The 19,640-nt window shown below is 45.9% G+C and overlaps 2 protein-coding genes across 3 annotated transcripts; both read left to right on the forward strand.

Moving 5' to 3' along the window:
* The first annotated feature begins 4,130 nt into the window (after positions 1-4,130).
* cox17 (cytochrome c oxidase copper chaperone COX17) lies at positions 4,131-7,151 on the forward strand. Of its 2 annotated transcripts, none has more exons than XM_080535892.1 (4): positions 4,131-4,218; positions 5,604-5,740; positions 5,889-6,002; positions 6,950-7,151. In XM_080535892.1, exons 2-3 carry the CDS (start codon positions 5,619-5,621, stop codon positions 5,971-5,973), a joined length of 207 nt encoding a protein of 68 aa, XP_080392018.1. In that variant the 5' UTR covers positions 4,131-4,218; positions 5,604-5,618; the 3' UTR covers positions 5,974-6,002; positions 6,950-7,151. The 2 variants fall into 2 exon arrangements, with proteins under 2 accessions (XP_080392018.1, XP_080392019.1); XM_080535893.1 differs by having other exon boundaries at positions 6,953-7,151.
* A 2,865-nt stretch (positions 7,152-10,016) lies between these two features.
* Positions 10,017-15,216, forward strand: popdc2 (popeye domain cAMP effector 2; the record flags this gene model as incomplete). Its single annotated transcript, XM_080535939.1, has 3 exons — positions 10,017-10,516; positions 13,882-13,990; positions 14,629-15,216. The coding sequence occupies 3 exons, from the start codon at positions 10,017-10,019 to the stop codon at positions 15,214-15,216; spliced, it is 1,197 nt and encodes a 398-aa protein (XP_080392065.1).
* Between the last annotated feature and the right edge of the window lie 4,424 nt (positions 15,217-19,640).

Raw genomic sequence — 19,640 nt, forward strand, 5'->3', positions numbered from 1 at the left:
TATTTGTCAGCGTCTTTGTGCCTCGGAAAAGCGCTATATAAATATAATGAATTATTATTATTACTGAGGCATTTCGAAGAGAGCGCCTCAGCCAACTTTGGACCCGGAAACACGTCACGACTTAACAACCGAATAGACAACATGGATAAAGGGGGGGGCCGGGGTTCTTTTGGGTTTTAGATGGAGCCCTGCTACCTGACGGCGGGTCATATGGGAGAGAGCTCGGAAGACACAGAACGAGGACTTCTCTCCTATGGTGGCATTCTGTAGCAAAACAAATATATACTATCAATAGTCTAAGTTAGTTAGTCACACGCACACACGCACACGCACGCGCACACACACACACACACACACACACACACACACACACATTTTAAATGCTTTATTTATGTCCACATACATGTACAATTCTAAAGGACATAAATACTATCATGGAAACAATCTGTTACAGTAATGCTGAGCCAACAACCAGTTCTGCCACACACAGGATGTTATTCACACACACACACGCACACACGCACACACACACACACACATGTACGCACACACACACACACGCACGCACGCACGCACGCACGCACGCACGCACGCACGCACGCACACACACACACACACACACACACACACACACACACACACACACACACACACACAGTGTGCCGTGGCCTCTAGGGCAAACATCTGGGTCCTACCCTCAGACTCTCTTGTGTGACCCAGCAGCAGTCAGGCGGAAAATCTTGCAGCATCGGCACAAAGTCCTGGATGCAGCCGTTCCAGTGGCACAGGAGGAACATCATCATCATGATCCTCCTGAGACATCTACTGCCCCCCAGCACTGCGTCTCCTGAAGACACACGATTTTCCCCTCTACTGTGTCCCCTAAAAACTTGTATTGCCCCCCCTTGTACTGTTTCTCTGTTTCTCCAGTGTCTAAATATAAAAAAAAAACTAAAAAAAAAACTAGATTTAGAAGAAGGTTTTTCCTTCTATCAATGGCCCCCCGGGTCTGAGCTGGGTTACTCTTCCTGCTACGACTGGTGGATTGATGATTCACTTGCTTAGTATTCAAATGTATTGATTGTAAGTCGCTTTGGAATAAGGCGTCTGCTAAATGCCAAAAATGTAAATGTAAGCTTTAATCATTATATAATCTTAATTTAATTATTTTGTAATTTAAAGGCAATATTAAAAGCATGGGTTTTCATAATCTTCATTTAATTATTTAGTCATTTAAAGGCAATATTAAAAAGATGGGTTTTTAGTCTTGACTTGAACATATTTGCTGAGGTTGCATCCCTAATGTAAACTGGCAGTGCATTCCACAATCTGGGTGGATAAAATGCATAAAATGAGAATGCAGCCTCACCAAATCTCTTCTTTTGTATGACTTCATAACGCTGACTGTCAGTGAGCATTAACTTACTCTCTCCAGTTCACTGAAGAACCTCACCAGCCTGGACACACGCACGAGACGGATCAGGATTCTCACAAACATTTACAATCCTCCTGATCTTCCCAGCAGCCAGAGTTTCACTGTATTGCACATCCTAAGAAGGAAGTCAAATCGTGAGCTTAGAATGATAAGGTTCTATCTCCGTTTAGAATGATAAGGTTCTATCTCCGTTTAGGGCAGTTCAGAGATATTGAGCGTCAAAGTTTTTACATTCCATTATGTTTTTGTGAGATGGAACCTTAAATGTCAACATTTGAAAAAATAACACCACACAGGCATTAATAAACACCTAATGGATCAGGTTATGTAAAAAACTAAATTTGGACAAAAATTGAGATGGAACCTTATAATTCTAACGTCACGCTATGAAGGTGACCTTTACAAAGAGCCTTGGAGAGAGAGGTAGCCAGCATGGAAGGTGTTATCTCAAAGTAAGATCACATTACCGCGAAGAGAATGATAAAAATCGATGGGGAAAGCTGCTATAAGCTGGGATGAACCACGTCTTCAACTAGGCCATCCGGATCATTTTCAGGATCGAGGGATGGCTATCTGAGAACAACAGATGATACTTCATGATCATCTGAGGAGGATATCAATGTCTATTTCGAGCGCAACGTGATCAGGTGCGATCAATGTAGAAACCGGGAGAATAGGGGGAAATACTGTGTTGTTGTTGCTTCCTTTGGGATAGACGCTAGAAACTGAACTGGACATTTCGTTATAGCCGACATCTAATCTTACCTCACCGCCGTCATTGAGAAAGCCCATTCGAAAAGCTCAGGACGACATCATCCATCATGAACAGAGTATCTGAGAACAGGTTGAAGTACTCCCAGAATAGACGAGGGCTTCCATCATCAGCAGCTTCTTCAGAGAAGGCAATTTCCATTGGGACAGAGATGAGTTTCAGGAATGTGATGAGCACCATGAACATGACATAGTAATGTCTGAGGAGATAAACCAAAACAAATGGGTTAGATAGCTATAAAACAACAACTTAACTAGCTGGTAAACTAATAGGATAATTTTCCATCTGAGAAATCAAAGGGAATGTACAGTATGTATCACGTCATTGTGAAGAGAGTTCAAACTAAGTCGTTCACATTACAGCAACTAAACCACCACAAGGACCCTAATCAATCCATCTCAAAACCGAGACAGTTCAGTCGAAAAAGAGGGGTAGTAGGGGTAAAAATAAGAAATGTGATTGGGCCCAAGTATACACTTGACTTGGTGTTGTTATAGCTAGGCTAGGCTATATAAAGGGAAACAGTGCCTCAGCCAGGGCAGGCCCAGAATTGACCACCACAGTCAGTCATGACTATTATTAATGTCGGCCTACTCCTGGGTGTAGCCAGCTAACTAACAGTGTGTCTTGTACATGCCGAAATTGCCCCCTTTGAATAAAGATTGTTTGACTTCGACGTCCGCCCCAACGCCCTCCACACCCCCCTGTCTCCCCCCTCCTCACCCCCCTGTCTCCCCCTCCTCACCCCCCTGTCTCTCCCCCTCCACACCCCCCTGTCTCCCCCTCCTCACCCCCCTGTCTCCCCCTCCTCACCCCCCTGTCTCCCCCTCCTCACCCCCCTGTCTCTCCCCCTCCTCACCCCCCTGTCTCCCCCTCCTCACCCCCCTGTCTCCCCCTCCACACCCCCCTGTCTCCCCTCCTCACCCTCCTGTCTCCCCTCCTCACCCCCCTATCTCTGAACTGCCCTAAACGGAGATAGAACCTTATCATTCTAAACGGAGATAGAACCTTATCAGTCTAAACTGAGATAGAACCTTATCATTCTAAACGGAGATAGAACCTTATCATTCTAAACTGAGATAGAACCTTATCATTCTAAACGGAGATAGAACCTTATCAGTCTAAACGGAGATAGAACCTTATCATTTTAAACGGAGATAGAACCGTATCATTCTAAACGGAGATAGAACCTTATCAGTCTAAACTGAGATAGAACCTTATCATTCTAAACGGAGATAGAACCTTATCATTCTAAACGGAGATAGAACCTTATCATTCTAAACTGAGATAGAACCTTATCATTCTAAACGGAGATAGAACCGTATCATTCTAAGCTCACGAAATGTCGTTTTCTTTCTTGTTTTTAAATGCTCAAGGCACGGTCGGTTGCCAGATGGGATTGACATTTTCCAGCCTAACCACAGTCTTTAAAAACCGCTAAATCCACCAAAAACCACCAGCCCAAAACCTCTATTGTCAGAAAACCGCTAATTACTATTGGCAGGTGCCCATCTCCTGCCCCCCCCACCCACACACATATAGACCTACATTTTAATGGGAGGTACATGCATTTATTTTTTAAATTACAGGTATTATTATTATTATTATTATAGTATTATTATATATTATATTATTATTATTAATTAAAATTACAAAATTAAAATTATTAATTTAAATTATTATTACAATTAAAATTAAAATTAGGTATCATGTCTGCTGAATAATATGCATCTATTCCAGTGGGTTTACACTGACAGGGTCCCAAATGAGGAGATATAACAGAAGGTGCATGTACAGCACAGCTAAGCAGTGATATCGATGAGCACCTAAACACACCTGTCAGTTCCATGTCGCAGCAGCATGACAATCACAACTAAAACTACATGTCCCAGAGGTCTTAGCGCAACGCTTTCATAAACATGCCTGCTGCTTCTACCATGTTGGATCAGGCAAGGACACACGTGTGTTAAAGGCTTCATCCTTGCGCAAGAAGGGAGTACCCGCTAGCTAAGTAAGTTACATAAAGCTTATTAATGCATTCATGTATCGTTATATGTTAAGTCTCTCTCCCCTCAGTCTTGAACATCTTCTTGTTCTGCTCACAAACGATTCTGCGTGATTGCATATTGCCTTTTTTCCTTTAGATTTGCCACTTATCTGTCTAACTACACGTCCAATGTCATTGACTGAGCACTGTTATTTAGCTAACTATAGCTAGCCAGCTGATATACCAGGAAGCCTGATCTCCTGACGTGCTTTCGTTTCCAACTACTGGATCTAACCCGTTTTGCAAACAACATCCCTTTGCACCTCGTGTAGACAGACAATGTATCTCCTTAATTAACTAGTTAGTAGCTCACTAGGACCTTATCTTATGACTTAAGGTCCCTTGATTCTGGACGATGATGATGTAACGTGCCCGATCTGTCTATGATGGACGTGATGTTCAATGCTGCCTTGCTTGGCTAGATAAAAAAAAAAAAAGATCATGCCATTTTGTGAGTGACACTGTCACTTTGTATCTTTATGTTTGTAGTCGAGCATGCATTTCCCCCTCGTGGCAAACCGAATAGATCAGCCACGTGAGATTGTCCTTCGTCCGTGTACATGAGGTGCATTAGGTGATCTTAGAATGATAAGGTTCTATCTCCGTTTAGAATGATAAGGTTCTATCTCCGTTTAGAATGATAAGGTTCTATCTCAGTTTAGAATGATAAGGTTCTATCTCCGTTTAGAATGATAAGGTTCTATCTCCAGTCCGTTTAGAATGATAAGGTTCTATCTCCGTTTAGAATGATATGGTTCTATCTCCGTTTAGAATGATAAGGTTCTATCTCCGTTTAGATTTAGAATGAGAAGGTTCTATCTCCTTTTAGAATGAGAAGGTTCTATCTCCGTTTAGAATGAGAAGGTTCTATCTCCGTTTAGAACGATAAGGTTCTATCTCCGTTTAGAATGATAAGGTTCTATCTCCGTTTAGAATGATAAGGTTCTATCTCCGTTTAGAATGATAAGGTTCTATCTCCGTCTAGAATGATATGGTTCTATCTCCGTTTAGAATGATAAGGTTCTATCTCCGTTTAGAATGATAAGGTTCTATCTCCGTTTAGGGCAGTTCAGAGATATTGAGCGTCAACGTTTTTTAACATTCCATTATGTTTTGTGAGATGGAACCTTTGTATTTTATGAATTACTAACTCAAAAATTTCAACATTTTACAAATAACACCACACAGGCATTAATAAACACCTAATGGATCAGATTATGTAAAAAACTACATTTTGACTAAAAATGGAGATAGAACCTTATAATTCTAACGTCACGATGAGGTTAGGTTAGTAGGCATGATGACATGAGGTTAGGCTGATCGATGATGTTCTGCTCCTTCGTTTCCAGCCTGTGATCATCATCATGTCGTGCGTCTCTGCTGCCAGTGTCTGCGAGGCCGCCCCCGCCATCGAGGGCACCGAGGAGAAGAAACCACTCAAAGCCTGCTGTGCATGTCCCGAAACCAAGAAAGTCAGGGACACTTGGTACGTTTGGCAATTGGTTTTTTGGTCTGCTAACTGTCTGTCTTAATAATAATGCCTCTTCTTATAAGAAATTGCATAGTATCTAAATGCAAACAATGATCTGTTGTGAGCAGGTGTCTAACTTTCTTTTTTGTTTTGTTGTTGTCAGCATCATCGAGAGGGGAGAAGAGAGTTGCACAGATCTGATCGAGGCACATAAGGAATGTATGAGGGCGCTCGGATTCAATATCTAATTATTGACACATAATGACTCATGTTGTTGGTAAGTTATCAGGCTTATTACCGATTCTAGAAACAAGCTGCACTTGTTGTAACCAGCAGTTAGGTTATCCCCCTCCCCATGAAATTGATGCTGAGCTTTTGCCAAATGTACAAATGAAATTATTAGTAAATGAGATTTACAACACGGTTGTAACTTGTAACCATTTTGTAGTGGTCTCTTGCATGCATTCATATTGATTGAGTCACTCATTATAAATCACATGTAGCGCTTTTGTGTGTGAAGAGAACATTATGTTCGATGTGTGACTCCAGACAATGGTGGTGGGCGGAGCGCGAGCAGAGGCATGTGCTTGTTGCTGCTTCCCGTTCTGCCTCGACCAGTGTGGCCCGAGAGGTTTTACTCGTATGCGGCAGATACGTCTGCAGTCACCAAGCATCCCCATGCCTGTTATGTCACCTGCATGTCTATCTGTCCTCTACAGACATGTTGGATAATAACAGCCAGTTGTGCTGTTTATAATATGTTACAGTAACCTAGTTGATGTTTTCTGCGATTGCCTGTAATGAGATTAAGTCACTCTAGGTAATTGATGATTAGTCAGTGATGTTCTGGGCTCCATGTCCTGCTATATGACCTTTAAAAAATGTTTTTACTGAAGATAGTCTAGTCATGAGTACTCAATGTACTCTGAGTGCACAGCAGGGGAGGCTGGTGGAGGCGGACATTTGAGGAAGAGCTCATTGTAATGCATTGAACGAGGAGTCAGTGGTATAAATGCTTGTTTTATTCCATTCAATGCATTACAATGAGGGCTCATTGAATTGTAAGGAAAGGAATGGTATCAAATCCAAATCCATCCCATGCATTACAATGAGCCCGTCCTTGTCCCCCCTGTTCTGCCTCCAGTGCAACAGAACAGGTTGACTGTTAAGTTGAAGGTGTGTTTGTTGTGCTCTGAGTGATTTCACCCTCTCCCTCTCCTACAGTAGTTGCTGGCCGGCTGTAAGGAAGAGGCGCTCCGGTGGATATCCTCTTGTGTTTTTATTTATACCTCAACCTGAAGGGAAGGTGGAGTCACTGGCAAGATGTTGTGAAATGTCTAGTCTTAATTATGATCAGAGAAATAATGTGTTAATATACTAACTTGTTCCGAGGGAATGGAATTAAATAAATATCCTATGCAATGTGGCTGAAAGTCTCACTTTACTTTGCAGAACTTTACTGAATGTGTACATGTGATATAGTACCAGTGTACTTGCTGCAAATATACTCTGTTTCATTATGACAACTACACTTTGACATTCGATATTTCAACATGCAATAGTTTAGTATAAACTTCCTGTCACCCTGTAAGTGCTTCCTGGTTTGAAGGTCCTTTCATAATTCTACTTCCTGTTGGTTGGCTTGTCACAGCTGCTCTCCACGGTATGCACTTGGGGCCAAAAATAACTTTGCTCCAGTCGACACTCAGCGTATCTGCATTCTTCCCATAACAAGGTGCCTCTGATTGAAGTGACACGAATTCTGCAGCTAAGAAGCTGTGGGACTCACTGCTTTGCAAGAAATGGATCTGAAATTAAAGTTGCATTGAGTTTGCACAGTTCTAATGACTGAATAAATCTCAAGTTCAAGACCTCAATACATTTGCAAATGACTTACTCACTTATCCCAATGGTGTAGGCCAGGACCTCTAGGGCTGTTAAGCTCTAAAAGCTGAAACTGTTCGCTTTTCTAATGCACCTGCTGGAATGAGTAAGTGCCATTCTGCCAGTTCAGGATGTTAGGAATGCAGTGGAGGCAGAAATTGCATGGGCAGGGGCAGGCTCATTGTAATGCATGCCACAGAATGAGGAATGGTATCAAAATTGGGGTTGATACCACATCTTCTGTTCCATGCAATACATTAAGCCCATCCGATTGATTTCTGCCTCCCCCTGGTTTTTCGAGCTACCCTAATGCACCAGCTGGCACAGTAGCTAGCTATGAGTGAGTGTGTCATTCTGTTAGGATGACACCGTCAATTCAGGACACATGGAATGCGTTCCTCATCATGACAATAAGACCCTAGTGCAGGATGTGGCTCAGATGAGCTAGAAGTAATTAGTGGCAGCAGTCATAAATCTACGCCACGGAAGAATGTCATTGTTATGACACGTCAGGGCGGAGTGAGGGAGGGAGGGAGGGAGTGTGTTGGCACGGCAATTCTCTCTCTCTCTCTCTCTCTCTCTGGCCCAGTGCCTTGTATGGATGTGACGCCATGTCTGCCAGCCTTGCAGTTTGACCTTTATCACTGATCTGCCTCTGCTGATGGGAGGGGCCTCTGCTCTGTTGGTTGGTGGGAGGGGCCTCTGCACTGGGAGGGAGGGGCCTCTGCATGCTCTGACATGTGATGAGCCATCTCTATGATACACACACGCACGCACGCGTGTACACACTGTAGCTAAGAAGACATGCTGTATGAGGTATTTCCGATATAGTAGGCATATACAAAATGGTGGGCGCGAATGCACTTCTCTGGGATATCATCATAGCAACCAAGCCTGCATAACCTGATCTCACTAGTCGGTGGTTGTGTTCCAGCAGGTCACCTACATGTCAGTTGGCGCTGTGCCCTATTGTCAGAACAACTGGAGAAGTGTTAGTTTCTCATAAAACAACATCAGTATGGTGTAGGAATCTGCTGGTCTCTGCGCCACACTGCAATGTAACCACCTTGTTGACCTGGAATGCAACCTTTCTATGTGTGAAGCCAGAGGTAGAAATCAGAGAACAGGCTCATTGTAATGTATGGAATGAAATGAGGAATGGTATCAAACACACGTTTCTACCTCCAATAGACCACCAGTGCCACTGACAAACACACGCATTTGATACCCATTCCTTGCTCCATTCCATGCATTACAATGAGCCCTGTCCTCCGACTCTTACTGTCACCAGCGTCACACTGGCGTTGGAAGGCATGTTCTAATCTCGACTGATACTGTACCTCCCCTCTCTTCTATTTCAATATCACAAGTGGTGTGATCATAAGCCCACTCACTACACCTCGACCCCTATTCCAGAAACACATGGTTTGGACCAGTCCTCTGAGTGCCACTGGCTTGGTGGGGCATGGCATGTGAAATATGGGGGGAGGGGAGGGGGTTCATTTCTGAAACTGGACCTTCACTCTCTGTCATTCTACCTATCTCAGTATCTCTAAATATGCACCCACACAAACTGTGGATCTCCACTGTACGGGTGTTGTGGTTTGGGGGCCATTTTGTGGTCGTTTGGTAAAGTTCAATTCTGGCAGAGGGGACAGCCTTCCTGTCTTTCCTGGAGGTACAGTCACAGACACTTTGTGACACTTCTTATCATCTCTCTCTCTCTCGTTCTCGCCGACCTCCCCCCCCCTCTCTCTCTCTCTCCAACAGTGTTATGTTAAGTATCTGGTCTGCTTTCTGTCTGTGGCTCTCTCCTCCTTGGGTTTCAATTCCAAACATGGTTATCCTTCTAGGGGTCTGTCGTCTCCCCCTCTCCCTCTCGCTCTCCGTGTTGCCAACTGTGAGCTCTCCAGAGCAGGCGAATGGGTGAGAGAAATAGTCAGAAAATCAAGAGAGAGACACAGGACAACATAGAGGGAAAAGAGAGGGGCGAGAGGGCGGAGGAGTGAGGGAGAGACACACAATGTGAGAAGGAATCCATTCCAGTTGTATTTATGGTCTTAATAACTGAGAAACTTTCGAGGCGGAAACTCTGACTGTTCGAGGACAACAAGGAACAAACATTATAGTATTTTCTATCATTTTTAAATTATATTTGATACCTTTACTGAACTCTGAGACCGGTCCTGTGATAGCTCCTACATCTCAATGAAGAAACAACAACAACAACTTCAACCATAGGTGGGCAAACTGTTTTTCCAGCTGTTTTTGGTGTCTTTTTAGACTTTGTAATATTGAAACGTTTTTTTGTTGTTTGTTGTTGTTGTTGTTGTTGTTGTTCTGTAACTTATAGAACAATTTGATTACCGCCCCTAGTAGTACTACAGAAACAGTACCAGTAGCCAACATGAGTGCAGGCGGCAACTCCTCTGTGCTGGAGAGCGTCATATACGGCCACCCTACATGCGAGGGCTGGACCAACAACACCGAGGGGGCCCTCTACCACCTGGGCAACACCATCCTCTTCTTGGGCTACATGGGGGGCAGCGGCGCCTACGGCTGCCTGTTCATCTTTGGCTTCCTGACGCCCTCCTACGTGTGCCTGTGCCTGTGGGGCTGGATGACCATGTGCGGGGTGGACGTGTTCACCTGGAACCTTCTGTGCTTGGTGGCCTGCGCAGTCCAGATCTGTCACCTCCTCTACCGCCTCCACCAGGACGGCCTGCCCAGCGAGGAGCTCTCCGCCCTCTACTCCGCCGTCTACCTGCCCCTGGACGTGCCGGTGCAGGTGTTCAAGGAGATCGCGGGCGCCTGCGAGAACAAGGTGCTGGCGCTGGGGGTGGAGGAGACCTACGCCATGGAGGGCAAGACGCCCATCGACCAGCTCTCCTTCCTGCTGTCTGGGAGGTGAGGCGGTGGTGGTGGTGGTGGGGGTGGTGGTGGTGGTGGTGGTGGTGGTGATGATGATGGTGGTGGTGGTGGTGGTGGTGGTGGGGGTGGTGGTGGTGGTGGGGGTGGTGGTGGTGGTGGTGGTGGGGGTGGTGGTGGTGGTGGTGGGGGTGGTGGTGGGGGTGGTGGTGGTGGTGGTGGGGGTGGTGGTGGTGGTGGTGGTGGGGGGGGGGTGGATTTGGTGACTTTGGCGGATTTATATATGGTGCTGATCCTGTAATTTTGTCCTAACACTGTAATGAAAAATCAAGTCAGGTGATTTACACATTTACAACGACAAAACAGCCGCCCAAAGTGCTTAACAGATAAAACACTAGTAAAAGAGAAACAACAAATAAAAATACACTAAAACAAAAACAAGGTGCAATACAGAATACGACAGGTGCAGAAATAAAAGTGCACAAAAGTGCAGTTGGTTGTCGGGAGGCAGGCTCACCTCAGGTCAAAGGCCAGGGAGAAGAGGTACGTCTTAGCTAAGGTTTGAAAAGCCTCGACGCTCTGGGCAGATCGTTATTACGTTAACATTGTATTGACTTGTTACAAAGGAACTAGGTCATTACATGGTTGGTTTGGTGACTCTACATTGATCCGTTAACGTTGTAGTAACATTACATGGTATGGTAACCATCACTAGTCTGCAATCACAAAGCAATTCCTGCACCAAGTACCTACAGCATGTATGTAACGTGTCCAGAGATACTACACAGACAGAGGGCAAGTCAGTGACCAAAGAAGGTGAGCTCAAGTAAGCATTACAATGAGAATGTCCTCCGATTTCTACCTCCACTAGCCTCCCCTGGTGAATATGGTACACAGTAGTCAGTCGCACTGTCTTTATATTGATTATTTAGTCTGGAAATACTGACACACGGCAGACAGTTGTCTCTCTCTCTCTCTCTCTCTCTCTCTCTCTCTCTCTCTCTCTCTCTCTCTCTCTCTCTCTCTCTCTCTCTCTCCTTCTCTCTCTCTCTCTATCCATCCCCCTGGAAGCTATCTATCTCTTTAATCCGCTTAAGCACGTCATTAGGTTAAGAGAGAGAGAGAGAGAGATCACTTACAGGCTGAAGTGGAATTAAACACGAAACGCTATCGAGAGGTCACGAATGTCTATTGTCCGGAGGAGAAGTGTATCAGTCTGGAAGTGTGAGAGGTGTGACTGAGACGGGAAGAATAGAGGAGGCAGGAATCGAAGGAAGGCGCCTGCCTCATTGTAATGCATAGAACGGAAGAAGGAACGGTATAACACACACACACAACCTGCAAGGATACTACTGTATATCCTCATGACACAGATGCTGTAAAAAAACACAGGATTTATGTCGCTGCTGCCGTGAAGTATAACTCCCTTGTGAGCTAGCGTAGCTGTCACAGTGTTGGGATGTGTTTATATTTGGTGTTCTCTCGGGACACTGAACACAGGACACTGCTTCTGCCTCTCTGTCTCTGTCTCTTCCTCTGTCTCATCTCTAATTAATAGTTGATTACTATGCTGACAGCTCTGTGTGTGGCTAGCCAGATGTATATATAGTATAGCAGCCAACAACATTACCTAACAAGCTGTTCACACACATACATTGGGGGTCATGTTTGTGTACGTTTCAAACATCTGTTTTTGTTATAGCGTTATGAGGATATGCATTGTAGCGCGAGCTGTTGAATCATCACACTTTTTATTGACTTGTTAATTTCATTTCTTGTTTACTGTTTACCTTTTAAAATGCTCTCTCCCATATTAATGTTAAGGATGTGTGTATCCGAGAGTAGGGGGGCCATTGGATTTTTGCCAAGTTTCACTTTGATCTAATGAATGTCAACCAAGTTCATTCATACATTGTCACATTCAGCACATTACGTCGACCTTCCTGGTTCCTTGTAGACGATAGGGCAGTGAACAGGCGTTGCCTGTCAGGGGAGGCTGGTGGAGGTAGAAATCGGAGGACGGGCTCATTGTAATGCAAGGGATGGAATGAGGAATGGTATTACATTTACATTTTTTGCCATTTAGCAGACGCCTTATTCCAAAGCGACTTACAATCAATACATTTGAATACTAAGCATGTGAATCATCAGTCCACCAGTCATAGCAGGAAGAGTAATCCAGCTCAGGCCCCCCGGGGCCATTCATTGATAGAAGGAAAAACCTTCTTCTATCACCTTCTTCTAAACCTAGGTTGTTGTTATTACATGCATCACAATGAATCCGTCCTCCAATTTCGGTTTCCACCAGCCTCCCCTGGCAGTGACATTCACTTAACTTGTCTCCAGGTTTTAGGGGGGTCAGGGAACGTGACATAATGCCATTCGGTTGTTAAGTCTGACGTCAAACGTGACGTTTAGCAATTTCCGGGTCCAAACCAGAAATTCCCCGCACCAGAGTACCAGTGTACTACAGCGGTAGAATGACAGTTCAATAGTTTTTTTAGACTGGGATCTATTCATACAACAAGGGACACAGCACTTTCCTGTTTTTCCCATATTTGTCAGCGTCTTTGAACCTCGGAAAAGCGCTATATAACTATAATGAATTAATATTATTACTGAGGCATTTCGAAGAGAGCGCCTCAGCCAACTTTGGACCCGGAAACACGTCACGACTTAACAACCGAATAATGGTGCTTCTCCACTACCGTACCGCACCGGAACCCGTGCTCCCGCTTTGTTTTGCTTTCTCCACTGCCAACCGGGCCGTACCGGGCCGTAGTACCCGTACTGATGTTAGCTACTGCTCCTGAGTCTTTTGATTGATTGATTGAAAACTTTATTAGAAGATTTGCAGAAGTAGGTACATGAAAGTACATATTACATACAAGGTCAACTAACAGGATAAAAACCCAAGAAAGCCACTGGCTTATTTCAATTGGGGTCCTTGATTCTCAATTCATCGTTACATGTAAGACAGACAAAAAAAAACTAGTACTATCTACAAGATAGTCAGAGCGAAAGGTAGGCCTACTATCCGTGCTACTCGTTCAGAACAGCTTACACCGTTGCAAAGGAAAGGCTATCGTATAAAAAACTCAACCCCCCTCATGACAAGCAGGAGCTTAATGGAGCCGAAGTTAGGGAATATCCACGAACCTGACTGTGCAGGCGCAGAAATAATCAGTCACATTTACAAAGGAAATGTGCCGCAAGTTCGTCTCCAATGTGAAAGAAATGAATTCACAGGTATCGATCACAATTGATGAAAGTACCGTTCACCTTGTCCTCTCTCCCCCCCCGCCCCCCCTTCCCTCTCCCTCCTCCTCATTTACATTTACATTCTCCCTCCCTCCCTCATTTCCACTTACATTCTCCCTCCCTCCCTCCTTCTCTCTCTCTAGGATCCGTGTGTCTCTCGAAGGACAGTTCCTACACTACATCTTCCCTCTCCAGTTCCTGGACTCTCCGGAGTGGGAGTCTCTCAGACCCAACGAGGAAGGGAACTTCCAGGTACCAGTGGACCAGTGGAGGCTGGCGGATGTTAGAAATCGGAGGACGCGCTCATTGGAATGCATGGAAAGGAAATGAGGAATGATATCAAACACATGTTTCATACTATGCCTCGTTCCTTCTCAAACATGCGTGATTGATTGATACCGTTCCTCATTCCGTTTCATGCATTACAATGAGTAACCCGTTCTCCGGTTTCTACCTCCTCTAGCCTCAACTGTGCTGGTCAGATCCTGTAGATGACTGTAGTATTTACTTCCTGCTCTGTTAACCAGTGATGTTAATCCATTCTCAACATGTGCAATCCAGAAAAGTTGAATTGTTAAAAACCCAGAGTGCATCTCAATAGTTTATAGTGGCTTCCTTTCCTTGTGTCCTTTCCTTGTGTCCTTTCCTTGTGTCATTTCCTGATCTAAGAAGAGCAGGACAGGTGAGAGTACCGTACATTCCCACTAGGGAATCTGTACGGCTCACCTGTATCCTGCTGCTTTCAGATCAACACAGTAAAGGAGAGGACGAGAGGACACATCGTTAACCCTGACCTCTCCCTCCCTCCTCTCCTCCTTTCCTCTTCTGCCTCTCTCTCTCTCTCACCTCTCTCACCTCCCACCCCTCCCCTGCCCCCCCCCCCCCCTCAGGTGACCCTGACGGCAGAGGAGGACTGCCGCTACATCTCCTGGCGTCGTCGCCACCTCTACCAGCTGCTGTCTAGCCAGCGCTACATCGCCCGCGTCTTCTCCGTCATGCTGGGCGCCGACATCGCCGACAAGCTCTACTCCCTCAACGACAAGCTGTTCGCCAAGAGCGGCCGGCGCCTGGACATCCGTCTGCCGAGCCTCTACCACGTCCTGGCCCCGTCCCCCCGGAGTAGCGAGGGGGGGAGCGGGAGCGGGAGCGCCCGGGATCAGGGACCCCCCCCGGGGGAGCCACAGCAGCCGGGGGTGGTGGTGGTGGCTGTGGATCCAGTAGCACCTGCCTTCCAGAGGTCAGACTCTCCTCAGCCCCAGCCCCAGCCCCAGCCCCAGCCCCAGCCCCAGTCCCAGCAGCAGCCCCGGGAACGGGTCTCCAATCCCCCCCCCCAGCAGCAGCAGCAGCTCCGTCAGCCCTGGACGTCAGACACAGAGCTGCCCTCGGGTGAGGACTCCACCAGCCTGGTCCTGGAGGACTTTGCTGATATGACAGGGTCCTTGATGGACTATGGGAGTGAGAGGGATTATTTAAGGTAGAGGGGCAAGGGTTCTGGAGCTAACACACTGGGCCACCACTTAAAGCTACATGTAAGTACACCTGGGTGACATGAGGAGGGGAGGGGGTGTGGTGAGGGGCGGGGGGCGGGGGGCGGGGGGCGGGGGGCGGGGGGGGTTGCTTGGCTTGCGGTGCACATTCACTAACTCAGCTTGGGTCTGGCGTTTCTCTGTGGTTAAGGATGAGACTGTAAAGCTACAGGAATACTGTGAAATATTGCAATTGTTGTTGTTGTTTTTTTCCTTCATGTATATTTCAGTCTGATCATCTGATTCAAATGCCATACACTGCTTCCTCTTTAAGCGCATGAAATTCATAGCGACGTTTTTTGAATGAGGTGGTAAATAATTGAAAATGGTCAATTCGATTAAAAAAATAAGTAAGTGAAGACTTGATCTGAAAAATGGATCGCATTTTGGGTTGCGACCAGGATTCTCTAGGCCTCCTAACTTGTGGAGGTCTCTGGTCTCTGATTACTGTTCTAATGTGAACTAAACCCCCCCCAAAACCCCCAAGGCCTTAATCTATCTGTAAGCCTCTTGCTTATTACTGGTCTAATTCTCTGCATGGCAGCCTCTCTCTGCTGTTCTTGCATCATAGGACTTACAGTAAATGTGTTTCGCTAGGTTACTGAGCACTGGCGGGCGCAGGGGGGGGGGGGGGGGGAAATGAGAGGATGTTCCCTATTGGTGCCCCTCCAATGGTCTAAACTTGACCATGTGCCCCCACAGTTAAAAAACGTCGCACTAAAGTGCCCTTTTGAGTGGCAAAATTAGAGGATGTGCCCTATTGGCTGCCCTTCCAATGGTCTAAACTTGACCATGTGCACTGATGGGGTCCCATGCTGTGCAGTAGGTGCCCTTTTTTCCTTTTCGCCCCCCCTGCCCTTCAAACAGCCTGAGTGCGCCACTGTTACTGAGTTAGACGGAAGCCTCGTTAAAGGTATACTGTATACAGGGGCGCTTAGGTGGCGTAGCGGGTTAAGCGTTGACCATGTAACCGCAGGGTCCCTGGTTCGATTCCGGCGGGGGACATATCCTGCATGTCATCCCTCCTCTCTCTCTCACCCATCCTTCCTGTCTAAATCTCTACTGTATCTGTCAATAAAATGAAAAATATGAGTGGGACTGCCCCACACAGAAAAAATAACTTTAAAAAAAAGAAGGTATACTGTATACAAGCTCTAGTCTAGTGAGACCTGAGTCTGTTCTGGCTGGACTCTCTCTGGCTCGTGGAGATGAAAGACTGAAAGGGTGTAACAGTTTATCACTGAACGACCCTGGTGGTTTATTTTAGGCTCAGGCAGATGGGGATGTGTAGCCTATATCGAGGGGGTTCGGAGCGGGACGAGATGAGAGAGAGAACGGGAAGTGTGTGTGTGTGTGTGTGTGTGTGTGTGTGTGTGTGTGTGTGTGTGTGTGAAGGGGGTGTGACTATGTGTGTGAGAGAGAGAGAGAGAGAGAGAGAGAGGGAGAAAGTGGTGGAGGTGGTGTGTGTGTGCTTGACTGTGTGTGTGTGTGTGTGTGTGTGTGTGTGTGTGTTTGTCGGTGTGTGTGTGTGTGTGTGTGTTAGTATTCGTGTGTGTGTGTGTGTGTGTGAGGGGGTGGACTATGGTTGGCACGTCGTCAGCTGCGTGTCTGTGCCTGCCGACTGTGGATTAAAGCTTGGAAAAACTTCAGGGATATCTAAAATACCCTGTGTGCTGTGGCATTAATCCACGTGCCCGCCCCCTTCGCCCATCCCAAATCACCCCCCGGTCCAAACAGGGGGGGGAGAGGATCATATTTCTCCCAGGGTGAACGAGGGTGTGAGTGGGGGAGGGGGGGGGGGTGTGGGGGTGCCGAGGGGATTTAGCATTCTAGCACAGCTGTTGGGTGGAGGGCTCTTCTATCATTGTGGCACAAACTGACCTTCAGATCAGCTAGAGGTGGCTGTGGTTGGTGTTGGGGGAGGCTGGTGGAGGCCGAAATCGGAGGACAGGCTCATTGTAAACGGGTTGGTCAGTGTAGGAATGGAAGAAGACTGGAATTAGCTCCAAACAGAGGATTAGACTTACAGAGACATTGAGGCACTGATGTTTTGGTTTAGTTTAAATTAGTAACAGTAATCGTCGTCAGAGACCTCTTTAGCTAAGAGGCCTAGAGAAGTTGTGGAAGTTGTTGCTGGAATGGGGAGGGGGGGGTTGGAATAGGGAGGTGGAGAGATGTGGGTCATGTGAAAGCAGAGCCAGTAGAATACCAGTCAAGTCAAGAACTCAGGAGCAGCCACTACTACCACCACCACCAGGGTCAACATTACCCCCTCCCCTCTCCCCTCTCCCCGTCTCTCTCTGTGTGTGAGAGGGTGAGAGGGACAGATGTGTGGGTTTGCGTGGCTGCTTCTAGTTTTGCCAGATGCTGGCCTGCCTGTATCATAGAGATGAGATTGTTTCGGCATCTGTGTGTAAAGCCTGTTCTTTATATAACCGCCTCTAATTTGCAGTATTCCTGGAAATATTGTCGTGTTTTTTGGCATTGGAATACTACAGCTGGTACTGAATGCAGTTTGTGACGTTAGAATTATAAGGTTCCATCTCCATTTTTGGTCAAAATTGAGTTTTTTACATTACAGTTCTGATCGATTAGGTGTTTATTAATGCCTGTGTGGTGTTATTTTTTTAAATGTAGACATTTTTGAGTTAGTAATTCATAAAATACAAAGGTTCCTCCTCACAAAACATAATGGAATGTAAAAACATTGACGCTCAATATCTCTGAACTACCCTAAACGGAGATAGAACCTTCTCATTCTAAGCTCACGAGTTGTGTGATGCGAGGAGCTCACAGTGTCGTGACCTGGCTCCCACAGAGTGAGGCTTCCAACTGCCATTTTGTCCTCTCGGATTACGTTCCATAATCACAGAGATTGGTACATGATCGTTCAGATTGGAGAGGTCAAGGAAGGCAAATTAGGAAGGACAAGGAAGAAAGTGTCAAAGCTTTTATGTCGTAGTAGTGAGTGACATTGTTGGCAGTCTTTCTTCTTCTTCCCCTTGTGGCATACTGTCTGTGTCTGATAGAGTTCAGGGGAGGCTGGTGGAGGTAGAAATCAGAGGACGTTTGAGGCCTCATTGTAATGCATGGCATGGAATGACGAATGGTATACTATTCTGAGCCAGTCCTCCGATTTCTACCTCCACTAGCCTCCCCTGATAGGAGTTCCCAACTGAACTAAAACTACATTTCCCTGTTGTTTCCACAGGAGGTGCTGCCGCTGGGAGTGTACCACCGCCATTCCAGAGAGGGAGGGCTCCCCTGGCCCCCACGGACACCCCCAAGCTGTGAGAGATGGTTTCACCCAGAACCCCCCTACAGAACCACTGCCCTGGGCCGGAACGAGGCCCGCCAAACCAATGCTCTCTCAAACCTGACCTCACTTCCTGTGATGTCATCAATATGAGTTACAGGGGGGAGGGGGGGAGACACCCCAGGACACTGAACGGAATTATGTTACAATAGAGGATTTGTTTAGTAGAGGTCAGTGAAATGACAGTAGTACACAATACTTTATTTTGTCACTCACTTGTCTCTGTCTATTTATGTGCCAAGCCTGTTGATATTGTGTTAGATATGATAATGATGATTCCACATCGTGACGTTAGAATTATAAGGTTCTATCTCCATTTTTGTCAAAATTGAGTTTTTTACATAATCTGATCCATTAGGTATTTATTAATGCCTGTGTGGTGTTATTTTTAAAATGTTGACATTTTTGAGTTAGTAATTCATAAAATACAAAGGTTCCATCTCACAAAACATAATGGAATGTAAAAACTTTGACGCTCAATATCTCTGAACTGCCCTAAACGGAGATAGAACCTTATGATTCTAAGCTCACAAAATGTACCGGTAATCAGAGATGGTTCTGCTTGAAGGTGGTTTCACTGGTTTAAAAAAACAACAACATGATTCCAAATTTAACAGACACACACACACACACACACACACACACACACACACACACACACACACACACACACTTCTGCATTTTGTCTACGTGCTTGTTGAGATGTTTGTAACACATTGTAAATCTAGCCAGCAGTCAGTGCTACAGTAGCCTGACGTGATTCAAGTGTGCTTTGTTTTTGTTGTTTTCCAGATAAAAAAGGGACTACATGTAGACACGATGAGGTAGAACTGTATTTTCATGGGGCCAACGTTTCTCCATAAAGCTCTTGGTGAAAAAGCATTGACTGTTGTTATTTCCTGACTGTGTCTTTCACTCTCTGCTTTCATCACAATGAGACGAGACTTGAGTTTTGACTCTCCCTATGAATCGAACCTTGGCAATAGCTTGATATGGGGAGGCTGTGGCGCAGGAAGTAGAGCCATTGTCTAATGATCGCAAGGTCGGCAGATCGGTGGTT

Source organism: Nansenia antarctica, assembly GCF_963989245.1.
Source record: "Nansenia antarctica genome assembly, chromosome: 7".
Lineage (NCBI taxonomy): Eukaryota > Metazoa > Chordata > Actinopteri > Argentiniformes > Microstomatidae > Nansenia > Nansenia antarctica.